General features: G+C 43.5%; 2 protein-coding genes across 3 annotated transcripts in view; one reads left to right on the top strand and one right to left on the bottom strand.

Annotated features, from left to right (window-relative positions):
- tecpr2 (tectonin beta-propeller repeat containing 2) overlaps positions 1-6,749 on the top strand; it is an 86,657-nt gene extending 79,908 nt beyond the window's left edge. For both annotated transcript variants that reach the window (XM_060933934.1, XM_060933935.1), the window contains exons 19-20: positions 3,900-4,049; positions 4,305-6,749. In XM_060933934.1, the coding sequence (XP_060789917.1) occupies positions 3,900-4,049; positions 4,305-4,456 (302 nt within the window). In that variant the 3' untranslated portion in view covers positions 4,457-6,749. The remainder of the gene's footprint in view (positions 1-3,899; positions 4,050-4,304) is intronic.
- Positions 6,750-6,913: 164 nt separating this feature from the next.
- Positions 6,914-8,115, bottom strand: ankrd9 (ankyrin repeat domain 9). The gene has a single exon (XM_060933936.1). The coding sequence runs from the start codon at positions 7,918-7,920 to the stop codon at positions 7,054-7,056; it is 867 nt and encodes a 288-aa protein (XP_060789919.1). The 5' UTR covers positions 7,921-8,115; the 3' UTR covers positions 6,914-7,053.
- Positions 8,116-15,035: the final 6,920 nt, after the last annotated feature.

Here is a 15,035-nt window from a genome sequence, read left to right as displayed (position 1 = left end):
TACAAATTGTAAATAAAAACGGAATGCAATGATGTGGAAGTTTCAAAATTCCATATTTTATTCAGAATAGAACATAGATGACATATATCAAATGTTTAAACTGAGAAAATGTATCATTTAAAGAGAAAAAAATTAGTTTTTTTTTTTTTTTTAATTTAATGACAACACATCTCAAAGTTGGGACAAGGCCATGTTTACCACTGTGAGACATCCCCTTTTCTCTTTACAACAGTCTGTAAACATCTGGGGACTGAGGAGACAAGTTGCTCAAGTTTAGGGATAGGAATGTTAACCCATTCTTGTCTAATGTAGGATTCTAGTCGCTCAACTGTCTTAGGTCTTTTTTGTCGTATCTTCCGTTTTATGATGCGCCAAATGTTTTCTATGGGTGAAAGATCTGGACTGCAGGCTGGCCAGTTCAGTACCCGGACCCTTCTTCTACACAGCCATGATGCTGTAATTGATGCAGTATGTGGTTTGGCATTGTCATGTTGGAAAATGCAAGGTCTTCCCTGAAAGAGACGTTGTCTGGATGGGAGCATATGTTGCTCTAGAACCTGGATATACCTTTCAGCATTGATGGTGTCTTTCCAGATGTGTAAGCTGCCCATGCCACACGCACTAATACAACCCCATCGGAGATGCAGGCTTCTGAACTGAGCGCTGATAACAACTTGGGTCGTCCTTCTCCTCTTTAGTCCAAATGACACGGCGTCCCTGATTTCCATAAAGAACTTCAAATTTTGATTTGTCTGACCACAGAACAGTTTTCCACTTTGCCACAGTCCATTTTAAATGAGCCTTGGCCCAGAGAAGACGTCTGCGCTTCTGGATCATGTTTAGATACGGCTTCTTCTTTGAACTATAGAGTTTTAGCTGGCAACGGCAGATGGCACGGTGAATTGTGTTCACAGATAATGTTCTCTGGAAATATTCCTGAGCCCATTTTGTGATTTCCAATACAGAAGCATGCCTGTATGTGATGCAGTGCCGTCTAAGGGCCCGAAGATCACGGGCACCCAGTATGGTTTTCCAGCTTTGACCCTTACGCACAGAGATTCTTCCAGATTCTCTGAATCTTTTGATGATATTATGCACTGTAGATGATGATATGTTCAAACTCTTTGCAATTTTACACTGTCGAACTCCTTTCTGATATTGCTCCACTATTTGTCGGTGCAGAATTAGGGGGATTGGTGATCCTCTTCCCATCTTTACTTCTGAGAGCCGCTGCCACTCCAAGATGCTCTTTTTATACCCAGTCATGTTAATGACCTATTGCCAGTTGACCTAATGAGTTGCAATTTGGTCCTCCAGCTGTTCCTTTTTTGTACCTTTAACTTTTCCAGCCTCTTATTGCCCCTGTCCCAACTTTTTTGAGATGTGTTGCTGTCATGAAATTTCAAAATGTCTCACTTTCGACATTTGATATGTTGTCTATGTTCTATTGTGAATACAATATCAGTTTTTGAGATTTGTAAATTATTGCATTCCGTTTTTATTTACAATTTGTACTTTGCCCCAATTTTTTTGGAATCGGGGTTGTAGATTTCCTTTTCCTTTGGTGCTTGTTGTTTGATAATTTCTTTCAGCGGCGACCAACTTGAGTCCAAAAAACTCTCTTTTACGGCCAATGATTTGCTTTAACTCACAACAGAACAGGGATGAAAGTCTTCCGGAAATGCCCGGAAATCCGGATATTTGACAAAACTCTTGAAAATCTCCGGTTTTCCGAATGGAGATTTATTTTTCGAATTTTTCGCATTCCTAGACGCGGCGTAATACTTCATTGTCCTTGCATGGGCGCAGTCCTTAAATAGCCCAAACATAGTTCAGTGATTAAAGACAGGTGTTCTTTGCTAACGGCATACGTGCTGGAGCTCGTTAGGCGCGCCTTCAGGTGCACGAGCTAAGGCTTCAGGTGTACGTGCTAAGGTGCGCAGGACTGACACCGTTCTGCGCAACACAATCGCACTAGAAAGCATGTTCGAGCTGCCAGTGTAGCTGCAGTCTTTTTAGTTGCGAATTACGAGTATTTTCTCGTGTTAATAATTCGCCATGTCAAAACAAGCAAAACTTTCCTCCTTCTTTTGACATGAAGAGGTAAGCAGTTTATTTTTTTTCCATCAAAGTTGCATTTTGTGGTTTCGAAGCTAAGTTTTAGTGCCGTTTCTAGAACACATCAAGAAAACGTGGAAGAAACAGCAATAATGGAAGAGCCGGTTTCTAAGCTGCCTAAAATTAGCAGCGGTAATTATTTTTTGTTACATAATGCACTCAGGCTGCCAGTCAGTGTGTGACACACACACACACACACACACACACACACCCTACGGCCCTGATTCAGCTCATCATCTCTAGCCGCTTTATCCTGTTCTACAGGGTCGCAGGCAAGCTGGAGCCTATCCCAGCTGACTACGGGCGAAAGGCGGGGTACACCCTGGACAAGTCGCCAGGTCATCACAGGGCTGACACATAGACACAGACAACCATTCACACTCACATTCACACCTACGGTCAATTTAGAGTCACCAGTTAACCTAACCTGCATGTCTTTGGGCTGTGGGGGAAACCGGAGCACCCGGAGGAAACCCACGCGGACACGGGGAGAACATGCAAACTCCGCACAGAAAGGCCCTCGCCGGCCACAGGGCCCGAACCCGGACCTTCTTGCTGTGAGGCGACAGCGCTAACCACTACACCACCGTGCCGCCATGCCTCTGATTTACATGAGAAATTTGGTATTCATTGGTGTGTTTAAATTTACAGACAATACGAGCTAATGTAAACAATTGGCTTCAGCTCGCATAAATATGAATTGGAAATGTTTAGTTCACTTTAGCTTATGCAAATGCACAACTCTACTAAAAGATTGATAAACGAGGCTCAATGTCCCCAACATTGAAACCTGAAACCTTTAACAGACCTTTACTTTTTAACAGTACTGTTTTGGGATTTTGCTGAGTTTACCTTCAACTGGCTTTTTTTTTTTTTTTCCAAAGTAATGAACTGTGTAGCAGGAAAATCACCGCGTTTTCTAAATGCAGTCCTAAAAATTACTCATTAACTAGGGGAATTAAATTTGATATTTTTGACATGTTAATCATTAATGTACATGAAAGAAAAAGGCTTAAAAGTTAGAACTTGTTTTAATGAAAATAAGTAGTAAAATGCACTAGAATGCAGGGTTTTGCGTGTTATGTTATTAAAATATTCCCCCCCCATCTTAGTTTGACTTTCAAAAGTTTAGGTTTTTTTTTTTTTTCTTTGCTCCACTTTCATCTCTAGACAGAAGTTAAAATCACAAACTTTTTCCAAGTACACACAAAAATTTGGGTAAAAAAGGAGGACAGTAGAAAAGGTAAAAACAGCTATTATAGAAATGGATTGCTTCGCATCGCCAGTCAAACTCTTATGGTTGTCAAGGTATGTCAAGTTAGCTTGCCCACCACTGGCTTGTTGCTGTGGGGAAAATTGACACGTGACCAATTCCTGCAAATGGCCTACTGTGCCTGAAATGGTGTTCACTTAAAGGAAAGCTGTGATGGCTGTTTTCTTAATGCAAAATTGAGCTGAAGCCTGTCTTGCCTTAATTGGACTGGTTTTACAAACTTGAATGACCTTGAAGTGTGTAAGCGTGTATGGTCTATTTAAAACAAATAAAAATACTGGATCTGACTCAGATACTTGCTATTAATCTACTCGGAGAACAAAAAAAACTGGACCAGGACATCCCTGATCATGATAAATGTGTATCGTCATACCTGTATTTGAGTCTGTAGCACTAAGTCACTACCGATTCTGCCAGGTTGTATGGCGCAGAAGTGATATTAACCACATTAAAGATGGCTGGTCCCAGTAAGTTATGAAATGTGTAACGTGGCCTCTCTGTGCTGCAGGGCTCCAGGCTAGTCAGTTAGTGCTGAGCACAAGAACTGCATGGGTGCGCTGTCCTAATGGAGAGATGGCCCGACGATACGGGATTTCAGAAAAGAACCCAGCTGGGGACTACTGGAAGAAGGTACCAGGCCTGGTCAACTGGCTGACAGGTGAGTGGTTAAAGTGTTACGCAGGTGAAAATTCTGTAAAATCTCAATAAATAATGCTAATCAGACTTCACTAGCTCCAGTAAGAATGATGAATATTTTAGCTAAAATCAAAAGTAGAATTATTGATCCTCCTGTTATAAAGCCTACTTTCCTCTTAGTGATCTTTTACACAGGTTGGACTGAGACTTTTTTTTTTTTTTAAAGCCTTCTCTACGCAAGGCTAAAACAAGTAAGAATGCTGACTCTCTGTTGCAGTGACTCCCATGGATGAGCTCTGGGCCGTTACTCCAACCGGTGCTCTGACGCAGCGCCTCACCAAGACCCTGCCACACAGCACTGGCAAAAATCAGCCCAGCACAGGCTCCCTCAGTGGGGAAGAACTCGAGGAGGAGTGGGAGGTGATTTAGCCAGCTGTGCCGTGCGTTGTAAAAACAGTTCTGTTGTTTTTGCTAGTAGCACTTATTTTTGTTCTTAACCTGTGTACAGAAGATTGTCTGTCTTTACAGAGTGTACAGAATCTTTTGATGGTTTTGAAGGGAAGTCTCAACAGAGAATATTTGTTTTAACTTATTTTAACCATACACTACTGAACTTTTTACCCAATATGTCAGGATCCATTAAACTTACGATTTTTTTTTTTTAAACATGATTAAATGGTCCAGTCACTACCGCAGTGCACATCGTGAGGCGTTTCTGTAACAAGTGTGTCAGAGTATGATTACAGACTCGAGATCTGATCCACTTGGATGTAAAGGGGAAAATGTAAATCTGCATCGTAACGCTAAACATTTGATTAAAATGGGTTCTGGTTCACGAAAGGGACCGAGACTAAAGTCTGATCTTGAAGTAAAATGAAAGATGTCCTGGGATTGACTGTAAAGAGCATTAATTGAATATTTAACATGAGTGAAATCATGCTGGTGGTCTCTTTGTGTGAGCACCAAGATAGTGATGCATGGTAGAATTTGAATGGTAATATAAAGTGTATAAGGTCTGTCTTACAAGTGCAATGTTAACTTCTAGAATGTAAAAACCATGACTTCTAACCTACATGTGTGGTGTATAAGATCTTTTAATATTAACAGTTCGCAGGTGTTTGCTTTCTGAAAGAACGCTGCTTTATACCTGAAAATGTCGTTCTGAATTTCATGAACCGATGGATGAGATTTGTGGCTGATTTAAATGAAATGGACAAAAGCCTAATCAGTTGTGCGTAAGCATATACCGGCTGTCGGAATGCTGCTGTTCCACAATCTGAACAGATTCTTTGTGTGACCTTTTTTTTTTTTTTCTTCTCCCTTTTCACATTTGGGAGCAACTAGATTTTACTTTGCAGTTAAGATCCATGCAAAAAGAGAAACGGTTCAGGAAAGTCTGTTTTCTGTACAGGATATACAGTAGCAAGTTTAAAAATGTCACCAAATGAAGGGTTTTCCCAGACCACCACACACATTGTGAAGCAACCAGAGGCATCCATGATGCTTAATGAACTGAAAGTCTAGCTAAACATGTTTACAATAACAGTATGCTGAGCTGAATACATTGCTAGACTTTACTGTAGTTGTAAAGCCGAAAACTTAATGTGGATAAACAGGAAGCGTGAAGCAGAAATCCTACTGACACAGAAGTAAAATTGCTGGGACCAAAAGTACTTGGTAGTGGATTTGGAATTACTTTCTGATGAATCGAGTGTGTAATTAATTAAAATTTCCCCATGTTTTAACAACTGCAGAATGTGAGAAGTGCAAATGACTGACAATGCACTTTAAGATCCATCACGTCATAATCGTCATAAAGTCTGTAAGGCAATGTAGAAGGAACTATTTTGCTAATACTTATCTATATCTTTGCTTTCACAGGATTTGCCTAGGAATACATGTTAAAAAAAAATCTAAATTGGTCATGGCTATTGGGAGCCGTTACCAGTGTAAATTCCATACAATAGGGCATAAGGCATGTTTAACATAGTTATTCACAAACATACCTGCTGTTTGTTGGTTCAGATCAACCATGTGCATGAAAGATCAAAATCTGGAAAAGGGGATGAAGAGGTGTTTGGTGGTTTGTTTGTTTTTTTCTTTTCTCTCCTGTCCTTCTTTTCATTGCTGTAACTTTGATCACTTGGTTGTTCGTTGCCTGATATCGTGTTATTGTGACAGTTTACAGCATTACTATAAGCCATCTCATAATCCAAACTCTTAGTCCATTCTGAGAACTGTAATGCGTTATTGCCAACTTTCATGTATCATTTAGAGAATGCACTTTATTAATGAATACATAAGTGTCATAATTTTAATGAGACATAAGTAATTGTAATTTTTTTTTTTTTACCTTGCCGTGTGACTTGTTTGCAGTTTTTTTTTTTTATTTTATTAAACTACAGACACCTCAAATATTATGCAAATGAAATGTTTCGTATATCACACATTGCATTAATAGTCAACTGTTTGTGGTTGTTTTATTATGTGACTTCTTTTTGCCTTGAATTTTGGGCCCTCTGGGACTCTCATGCCCTCTCCTCTGACCACAATGCTGTTGGTGAAAATGAAATGGGAACACTAGCACTCATTATAGAGCACTGATGTTATGCGTATGGTATATTATCATGAATTACATTTAACCATGCTTTAACCGCTGCTGTCATCACTTTATGCTGTCTGTATGAATTTCCAGAATTAAACAGAATGTTTACCAAAAATGCCCGATCGATTGATGCAGATTTAGTAGAATCTCACACTGACCTGATGTAGAAACAGGTGCTACTTTTTCCTCACTGCTTGGGTGGAGAAAAGTAAAATAAAAGGACTGGATTTAAGGGAGTTGAACAAATGGGCTAGTTTTCACAAAAAGTACACTTTAAGCAGTCACTTGGAGATACTGTTTTATAACCTACACATGTTTACAGTGCAGTAATTTAGTGTAGCAGTCCTAAGCAGCAAGAGCTTTACACATGGGATCGGGTCGATGCCCTTCAAAGTCAGGGAGGGAGGGAGACCGACCAGCGTTAAGACTGGTGTAATCTGAAATCAGGTGGTCTGAGGAAATCCGGCAGGGACTGGAGCTGTTGATCAGGAACAGATCGAGTCACTTGGCGCATGCACTGGACGAGGAGAGACGGCGGGCATTGACCAGAGAGCCACTGGAGCGCCTGCTGCCCGATGAGGCGGCTCCAGAGCGCGGGGTTCTCCTGCAACTCCGTGCGCATGCGGAAGCGTAACGCAGGCATGAACAGCACCAGGTACCCGAGGCACACGCGCTTCGAACGCATGTCCATGTCGCTCTGGTTGATCTGCTGCAGCAGGCAGTCCAGAGGCGTGTCTCCGGCCCGGTCTGTGACGTACGGGCACGCGCCGTGTCCCAGCAACAGCAGCAGGCACTCCGGGCGCGCCAGGACGCACGCCAGGTGCAGCGCCGTTTTGCCACCGTCTGCGTGCGCGCACCCGCGGTGATTCAAGAGTAGCTTTCTTTTACCGTCGTCCGCGAAATCCTTCAGGGTCTCCATCATCACTTTGAGAATGTCTGTCCGGTTGTAGCGCACGGCCACGGAGACGTGCGGCGTGGCGGAGTGCGCGCAGCACCGGAAGCTCGCGCTCGGCATGTCCAGCGCGTGCACGGAGTAGCGCTGGAGCAGGTGGCGCGCGTACTGCTGGTGGTCGTGGACGAGCGCGTAGAGCAGCGCTTCGGAGGGCGAGAAAGCGCATGCGCGACCTTCGTCTTCCCAGTGGAACGCCTCGAAAGCGCGGATGTCCTCCAGCAGCCACACCGGCAGCAAATCCCGCACAGCCTGATAGAAAGCCAGCGAGGTTCTCTGGCAGCGTTTCTCAGATTTGTAATCTGCCCGGCGCTCGTACAGTCCCAGATCCAAAGGCATTCTTACTCTGTTCTACCCCCACTTTTCCACTCTAGTGTGATTTAAAGTCGTTGTGAAGATGTTTTGGGTGTTTTGACTTTGAGGACACTGAAAGATCTGGTTTATTTTGACTCTACAGTTAGCGCGCATCAGCAGCCGAAAGGACACTTCAGTAGCCTCAATAATCCAGCTGAGTACTAACCACCAAGAGATGATGCTGACAAAGCCCGCTTTAAAACCATTCTGCTCTTTATATAGTTCAGCGCAGCGGCACGCCCCGCCCCCTGCCCCGCCCCGCCCCGCCCACTCAACACGTGTTTAGTCACGCACAAAGATAGGCATGCAGCTGTGACGTCAGAAGGTCTGACTGATATGTAACTTTCAGTACCGGGCAGAGATTTTAGGAAAACGAAACCTTCACTGCCCTGGACTCTAACGACCTAAAGAATTCACTTTTCCCCATTTGTACAACACTTTTTATTGTCATTGTAGAAGTACAAAGGCAAGGCAAGTTTATTTATATAGCACATTTCATACACAGTGGCAGTTCAATGTGCTTTACAGAGGTAACAGCAAACAATGGAAAATCTCATCTCATTATCTCTAGCCGCTTTATCCTTCTACAGGGTCGCAGGCAAGCTGGAGCCTATCCCAGCTGACTACGGGTGAAAGGCGGGGTACACCCTGGACAAGTCGCCGGGTCATCACAGGGCTGACACATAGACACAGACAACCATTCACACTCACATTCACACCTACGGTCAATTTAGAGTCACCAGTTAACCTAACCTGCATGTCTTTGGACTGTGGGGGAAACCGGAGCACCCGGAGGAAACCCACGCGGACACGGGGAGAACATGCAAACTCCGCACAGAAAGGCCCTCGCCGGCCACGGGGCTCGAACCCGGACTTTCTTGCTGTGAGGCGACAGCGCTAACCACTACACCACCGTGCCGCCCACAATGGAAAATAAAATTACATAAAATAAAGGGGGAAGAAGAGAGAAAAAAAATAAGAAGAATTAAACAATAGTAGAAATACAATAATAAAATGAAGTAAAAGTTCAGTAAAAAAAAAAACAGCAGAATAAAATAGAATAAAAGTTAAGTAAAGTTTAAAACATGTAAAGATGACGATATTTATCAGTTAGCAGAAAGCATCTGAGAACAGCTTGGTCTTTAATCTAGATTTGAAGCTGCCAAGAGCAGGAGCATTTTTAATGTCCTCTGGGAGTTGGTTCCATAGCTGTACTGCATAGTAGCTAAAAGCTGCTTCACCACACTTTGTTTTAACAACAGGTTTTACCAGTAAAAGAGATTCAGTGTACAGTTCTCCATCAAGCTCTGTTAGGAACATTTAATAATATGAAAATAATTAAGGCTACTTATACCAACCATTTCATCCATCCATTATCTCTAGCCGCTTATCCTGTCCTACAGGGTCTCACAGGCAAGCTGGAGCCTATCCCAGCTGACTATGGGTGAGAGGCGGGGTACACCCTGGACAAGTCGCCAGGTCATCACAGAAAGAAAGCACAACTTTATTCATCACACACTTGTGAAATTTCCTCTCTGCATTTAACCCATCTGAAGCAGTGAACACGCACATACCCAGAGCAGTGGGCAGCCATGCTAACAGCGCCCGGGGAGCAGTTAGGTGCCTCGCTCAAGGGCACCTCAGCCCAAGGCCATCCCATATTAACCTAACCTGCATGTCTTTGGACTGTGGGGGAAACCAGAGCACCCGGAGGAAACCCACGCAAACACGGGGAGAACATGCAAACTCCACACGGAAAGGCCCTCGCCGGCCGCTGGGTTTGAACCCAGAACCTTCTTGCTGTGAGGCGACAGAGACAAACAACCATTCACACCTACGGTCAATTTAGTCACCAGTTAGCCTAACCTGCATGTCTTTGGACTGTAGGGGAAACAGGAGCACCCGGAGGAAACCCACACAGAAGGGCCCTCGTCGGCCGCTGGGCTCAAACCCAGGACCTTCTTGCTGTGAGGTGACAGTGCTAACCACTACACCACCGTGCCACCCCAACCATTTCATGCATACATTAATTTAAAACATATACACTTTCTCAGGGCGGCACGGTGGTGTAGTGGTTAGCGCTGTCGCCTCACAGCAAGAAGGTCCTGGGTTCGAGCCCCGGGGCCGGCGAGGGCCTTTCTGTGCAGAGTTTGCATGTTCTCCCCGTGTCCGCGTGGGTTTCCTCCGGGTACTCCGGTTTCCCCCACAGTCCAAAGACATGCAGGTTAGGTTAACTGGTGACTCTAAATTGACCGTAGGTGTGAATGTGAGTGTGAATGGTTGTCTGTGTCTATGTGTCAGCCCTGTGATGACCTGGCGACTTGTCCAGGGTGTACCCCGCCTTTTGCCCGTAGTCAGCTGGGATAGGCTCCAGCTTGCCTGCGACCCTGTAGAAGGATAAAGCGGCTAGAGATAATGAGATGAGATGAGACACTTTCTCAGATGCTCCCCCCCCCACACACACACTCTCAGAAAATACATATATGTTATTTACCAGCTGGGAGGTCCGTATCGTGAAATGTCACGACTGAGGTCTTGAAAGTACTGAGCGAGGCCCTCTGGGCCGAGGTCAGTATTCAAGGCCAAGGTCACGGTATTTCACCATACAGACCGACCTTAAGCTGGTAAATAATATATTTATTTTTTTCTTTACCAAATTCTAACAGAAAACGAGAGCGCCCAAAAGGGAAAACCGAGCCGAGGCGAGCCGCACCGCCATTTTGAACCCTCATTTACGGCTGTAATGCAAATGGCTTCCTCCTCAGTATACAAGTGCACTTCCATGGCAGGAAAAAAACTACATTTTGCCGCCTATGTAGTCCCCTATTTAAACAAAATTGAGTCATTCAGATTCAGCCATGTTTTTGCTCGGCGTTAGCAACAGTTACAGGTTTTTAGCTTTCTCCTGAAATGTTTTCTTTTATTTCTTCTTCCTCAGAGTAGTAAAACTCGCTTTCGCTCTGAAGACTGTCATTATCGCTATCCATGATGTAAAATTAATGCTATTCTCCTGAGAAATGCTGGCAAAAATTTATAAGATTTTTGATAATCTTATAAATAAATCTTATAAAAAAAAGATAAATGCTGACAAAAAATGCTACTATGTTTGTGGTTGTTGTGAACGAGCGAGTCGCCAGAGGTCCATAACTGGGGTCCATATTGTAGGATATGGACCCGCTCACCAGCCAATCAGAGCGCAGGATTTGATGGAAACCGGAGCGCGAAAAAAATATATATTATTTACCAGCTTAAGGTCGGTCCATATCATGAAATACCATGACCGAGGGCTTGAAAATACTGACCGAGACCTCTGGGCCGAGGTCAGTATTCAAGGCCGAAGTCACGGTGTTTCACAATACGGACCAACCTTCAGCTGGTAAATAATTTTTTTTTTCTTTACCAAATTCTAACAGGCGGCATGGTGGTGTAGTGGTTAGTGCTGTCGCCTCACAGCAAGAAGGTCCGGGTTCGAGCCCTGTGGCCGGCGAGGGCCTTTCTGTGCGGAGTTTGCATGTTCTCCCCGTGTCCGCGTGGGTTTCCTCCGGGTGCTCCGGTTTCCCCCACAGTCCAAAGACATGCAGGTTAGGTTAACTGGTGACTCTAAATTGACCGTAGGTGTGAATGTGAGTGTGAATGGTTGTCTGTGTCTATGTGTCAGCCCTGTGATGACCTGGCGACTTGTCCAGGGTGTACCCCGCCTTTCGCCCGTAGTCAGCTGGGATAGGCTCCAGCTTGCCTGCGACCCTGTAGAAGGATAAAGCGGCTAGAGATGAGACATTCTGTTTTAGTATTACAGTTTGTCTGTGTTTAAACTACAACAATTTGTAAATTCTACAAAAAAATATGATCAATTCAACATATTCTTACTGTTAAATTAACAGTGGTATTTGGTTAGGAGTTTTACAGTATATTGATGTAAATTACACACTGCTTCATTGTTTTTGTATTTACAGTTTTTTTATGTCATGATTTTACATAAATTCACTGTTAATTCTACGGACATTTTTTACAGTGCAGGGTGTACCCCGGCGGCACGGTGGTGTAGTGGTTAGCGCTGTCGCCTCACAGCAAGAAGGTTCTGGGTTCGAGCCCCGTGGCCGGCGAGGGTCTTTCTGTGTGGAGTTTGCATGTTCTCCCCGTGTCCGCGTGGGTTTCCTCCGGGTGCTCCGGTTTCCCCCACAGTCCAAAGACATGCAGGTTAGGTTAACTGGTGACTCTAAATTGACCGTAGGTGTGAATGTGAGTGTGAATGGTTGTCTGTGTCTATGTGTCCTGTGATGACCTGGCGACTTGTCCAGGGTGTACCCCGCCTTTCACCCGTAGTCAGCTGGGATAGGCCCCAGCTTGCCTGCGACCCTGTAGAACAGGATAAAGCAGCTAGAGATAATGAGATGAGATGTGAAATTCTAACAGAAAATCAGAGTGCCCGAAAGGGAAACCATATTTAGAACAAACCTGCTACAAGCTCGTCAAAAACCTGTTTGGCAAGCTACGTCAGCTTGAAATTTTTCAAAATTAAACTTGCTTTCACTGTGAACACTGTCGTTATTGCTGTCCATGCTGTAAAATTAATGCTATTATACTGAGAAATGCGAAAATAAATGTTGACAAAAAATTGCTACCATGTTTGTTGTTGTTGTGAACGAGCGAGTAGCCAAAGGTCCGTAACCGGGGTTCGGATCATAGGATTCCGGACCGTTCGCGAGCCAATCAGAGCACGTGATTTGATGGAAACCAGACCGCGAAAAAAATAAACTACATTATTGTACCTTTTGCAGGTACAATGGCTTGTCACTGGGGCAGAACCGTCTACGGTGCTTATTTGTACCATTTATATACTGCTTGGGAACATATATGTACCTTTTTGGCCCTAAAAGGGTACACATAGTTACCTTGAGGTCCAGTATTGAGCTCTAGGGGTATATAGTGTAGACTGTACCTTGGGGGACAAAAATGGACTCCTAATGTACCCCTATTTCTGACAGTGTACTTTAAAATTGAATGTCATATGTATTTAAACTTTTTCTAAATATCACGTATTAAAAAGGAAATGTGTCCATGTATAGAATACTCTGAGTTTAGATTTAAAGAAAAAAAGACAGAAAAGAGGGGTGGGTGTGTTAAAACTATTTTTCCTGAAATTAGAAGCAAAAAAAATATTACTTGTTTTTTTGTGATTGGTAGAAGAGAGCAATTGGACTTGCTTGAAGATTCTTGAAAACGTTTCACCTCTCATCCTAAAGGCTTCCTCAGTTCTGTCTGACTAATAGGGAGTATCCAGTATTTATCCTCTCATGGATCATCATAGAATCCGAATCAGAATGCTGATGGCTGCATTGTAGGTGGCTGATAAAAGATGTCATAGACACCCACCTCTGTTCAATGATGGTCGTTTCAGGTTGACAAAAATGAACGATCCTCTCTGGCTAAGATGTCTGCCAGTTTTCTGGAAGTCCTCTCATACTCCCGCACCAGTCAAAGGGATCTCATCCCAAAGTGCGTAGAAACATATCTGTGAAGAATCTCAGTCATCCAGGTACATAGTAATCTGTGATTGGTAGAAGAGAGCAACTGGACTTGCTTGAAGATTCTTGAAAACTGTGATTCTACCAATCACAGATTACTATGTACCTGGATGACTGAGATTCTTCACAGATGTACTTGTTTTTTTGTTTTGTTTTTTAATAAAAATGTTGTTTCACAGGGCGGCATGGTGGTGTAGTGGTTAGCGCTGTCACCTCACAGCAAGAAGGTCCGGGTTCGAGCCCCGTGGCCGGCGAGGGCCTTTCTGTGCGGAGTTTGCATGTTCTCCCCGTGTCCGCGTGGGTTTCCTCCGGGTGCTCCGGTTTCCCCCACAGTCCAAAGACATGCAGGTTAGGTTAACTGGTGACTCTAAATTGACCGTAGGTGTGAATGTGAGTGTGAATGGTTGTCTGTGTCTATGTGTCCTGTGATGACCTGGCGACTTGTCCAGGGTGTACCCCGCCTTTCACCCGTAGTCAGCTGGGATAGGCCCCAGCTTGCCTGCGACCCTGTAGAACAGGATAAAGCAGCTAGAGATAATGAGATGAGATGTGAAATTCTAACAGAAAATCAGAGTGCCCGAAAGGGAAACCATATTTAGAACAAACCTGCTACAAGCTCGTCAAAAACCTGTTTGGCAAGCTACGTCAGCTTGAAATTTTTCAAAATTAAACTTGCTTTCACTGTGAACACTGTCGTTATTGCTGTCCATGCTGTAAAATTAATGCTATTATACTGAGAAATGCGAAAATAAATGTTGACAAAAAATTGCTACCATGTTTGTTGTTGTTGTGAACGAGCGAGTAGCCAAAGGTCCGTAACCGGGGTTCGGATCATAGGATTCCGGACCGTTCGCGAGCCAATCAGAGCACGTGATTTGATGGAAACCAGACCGCGAAAAAAATAAACTACATTATTGTACCTTTTGCAGGTACAATGGCTTGTCACTGGGGCAGAACCGTCTACGGTGCTTATTTGTACCATTTATATACTGCTTGGGAACATATATGTACCTTTTTGGCCCTAAAAGGGTACACATAGTTACCTTGAGGTCCAGTATTGAGCTCTAGGGGTATATAGTGTAGACTGTACCTTGGGGGACAAAAATGGACTCCTAATGTACCCCTATTTCTGACAGTGTACTTTAAAATTGAATGTCATATGTATTTAAACTTTTTCTAAATATCACGTATTAAAAAGGAAATGTGTCCATGTATAGAATACTCTGAGTTTAGATTTAAAGAAAAAAAGACAGAAAAGAGGGGTGGGTGTGTTAAAACTATTTTTCCTGAAATTAGAAGCAAAAAAAATATTACTTGTTTTTTTGTGATTGGTAGAAGAGAGCAATTGGACTTGCTTGAAGATTCTTGAAAACGTTTCACCTCTCATCCTAAAGGCTTCCTCAGTTCTGTCTGACTAATAGGGAGTATCCAGTATTTATCCTCTCATGGATCATCATAGAATCCGAATCAGAATGCTGATGGCTGCATTGTAGGTGGCTGATAAAAGATGTCATAGACACCCACCTCTGTTCAATGATGGTCGTTTCAGGTTGACAAAAATGAACGATCCTCTCT

Source organism: Neoarius graeffei, chromosome 11, assembly GCF_027579695.1.
Source record: "Neoarius graeffei isolate fNeoGra1 chromosome 11, fNeoGra1.pri, whole genome shotgun sequence".
In the NCBI taxonomy this organism is placed as follows: Eukaryota; Metazoa; Chordata; class Actinopteri; order Siluriformes; family Ariidae; genus Neoarius; species Neoarius graeffei.
This window is presented reverse-complemented; position numbering and strand designations above follow the sequence as displayed.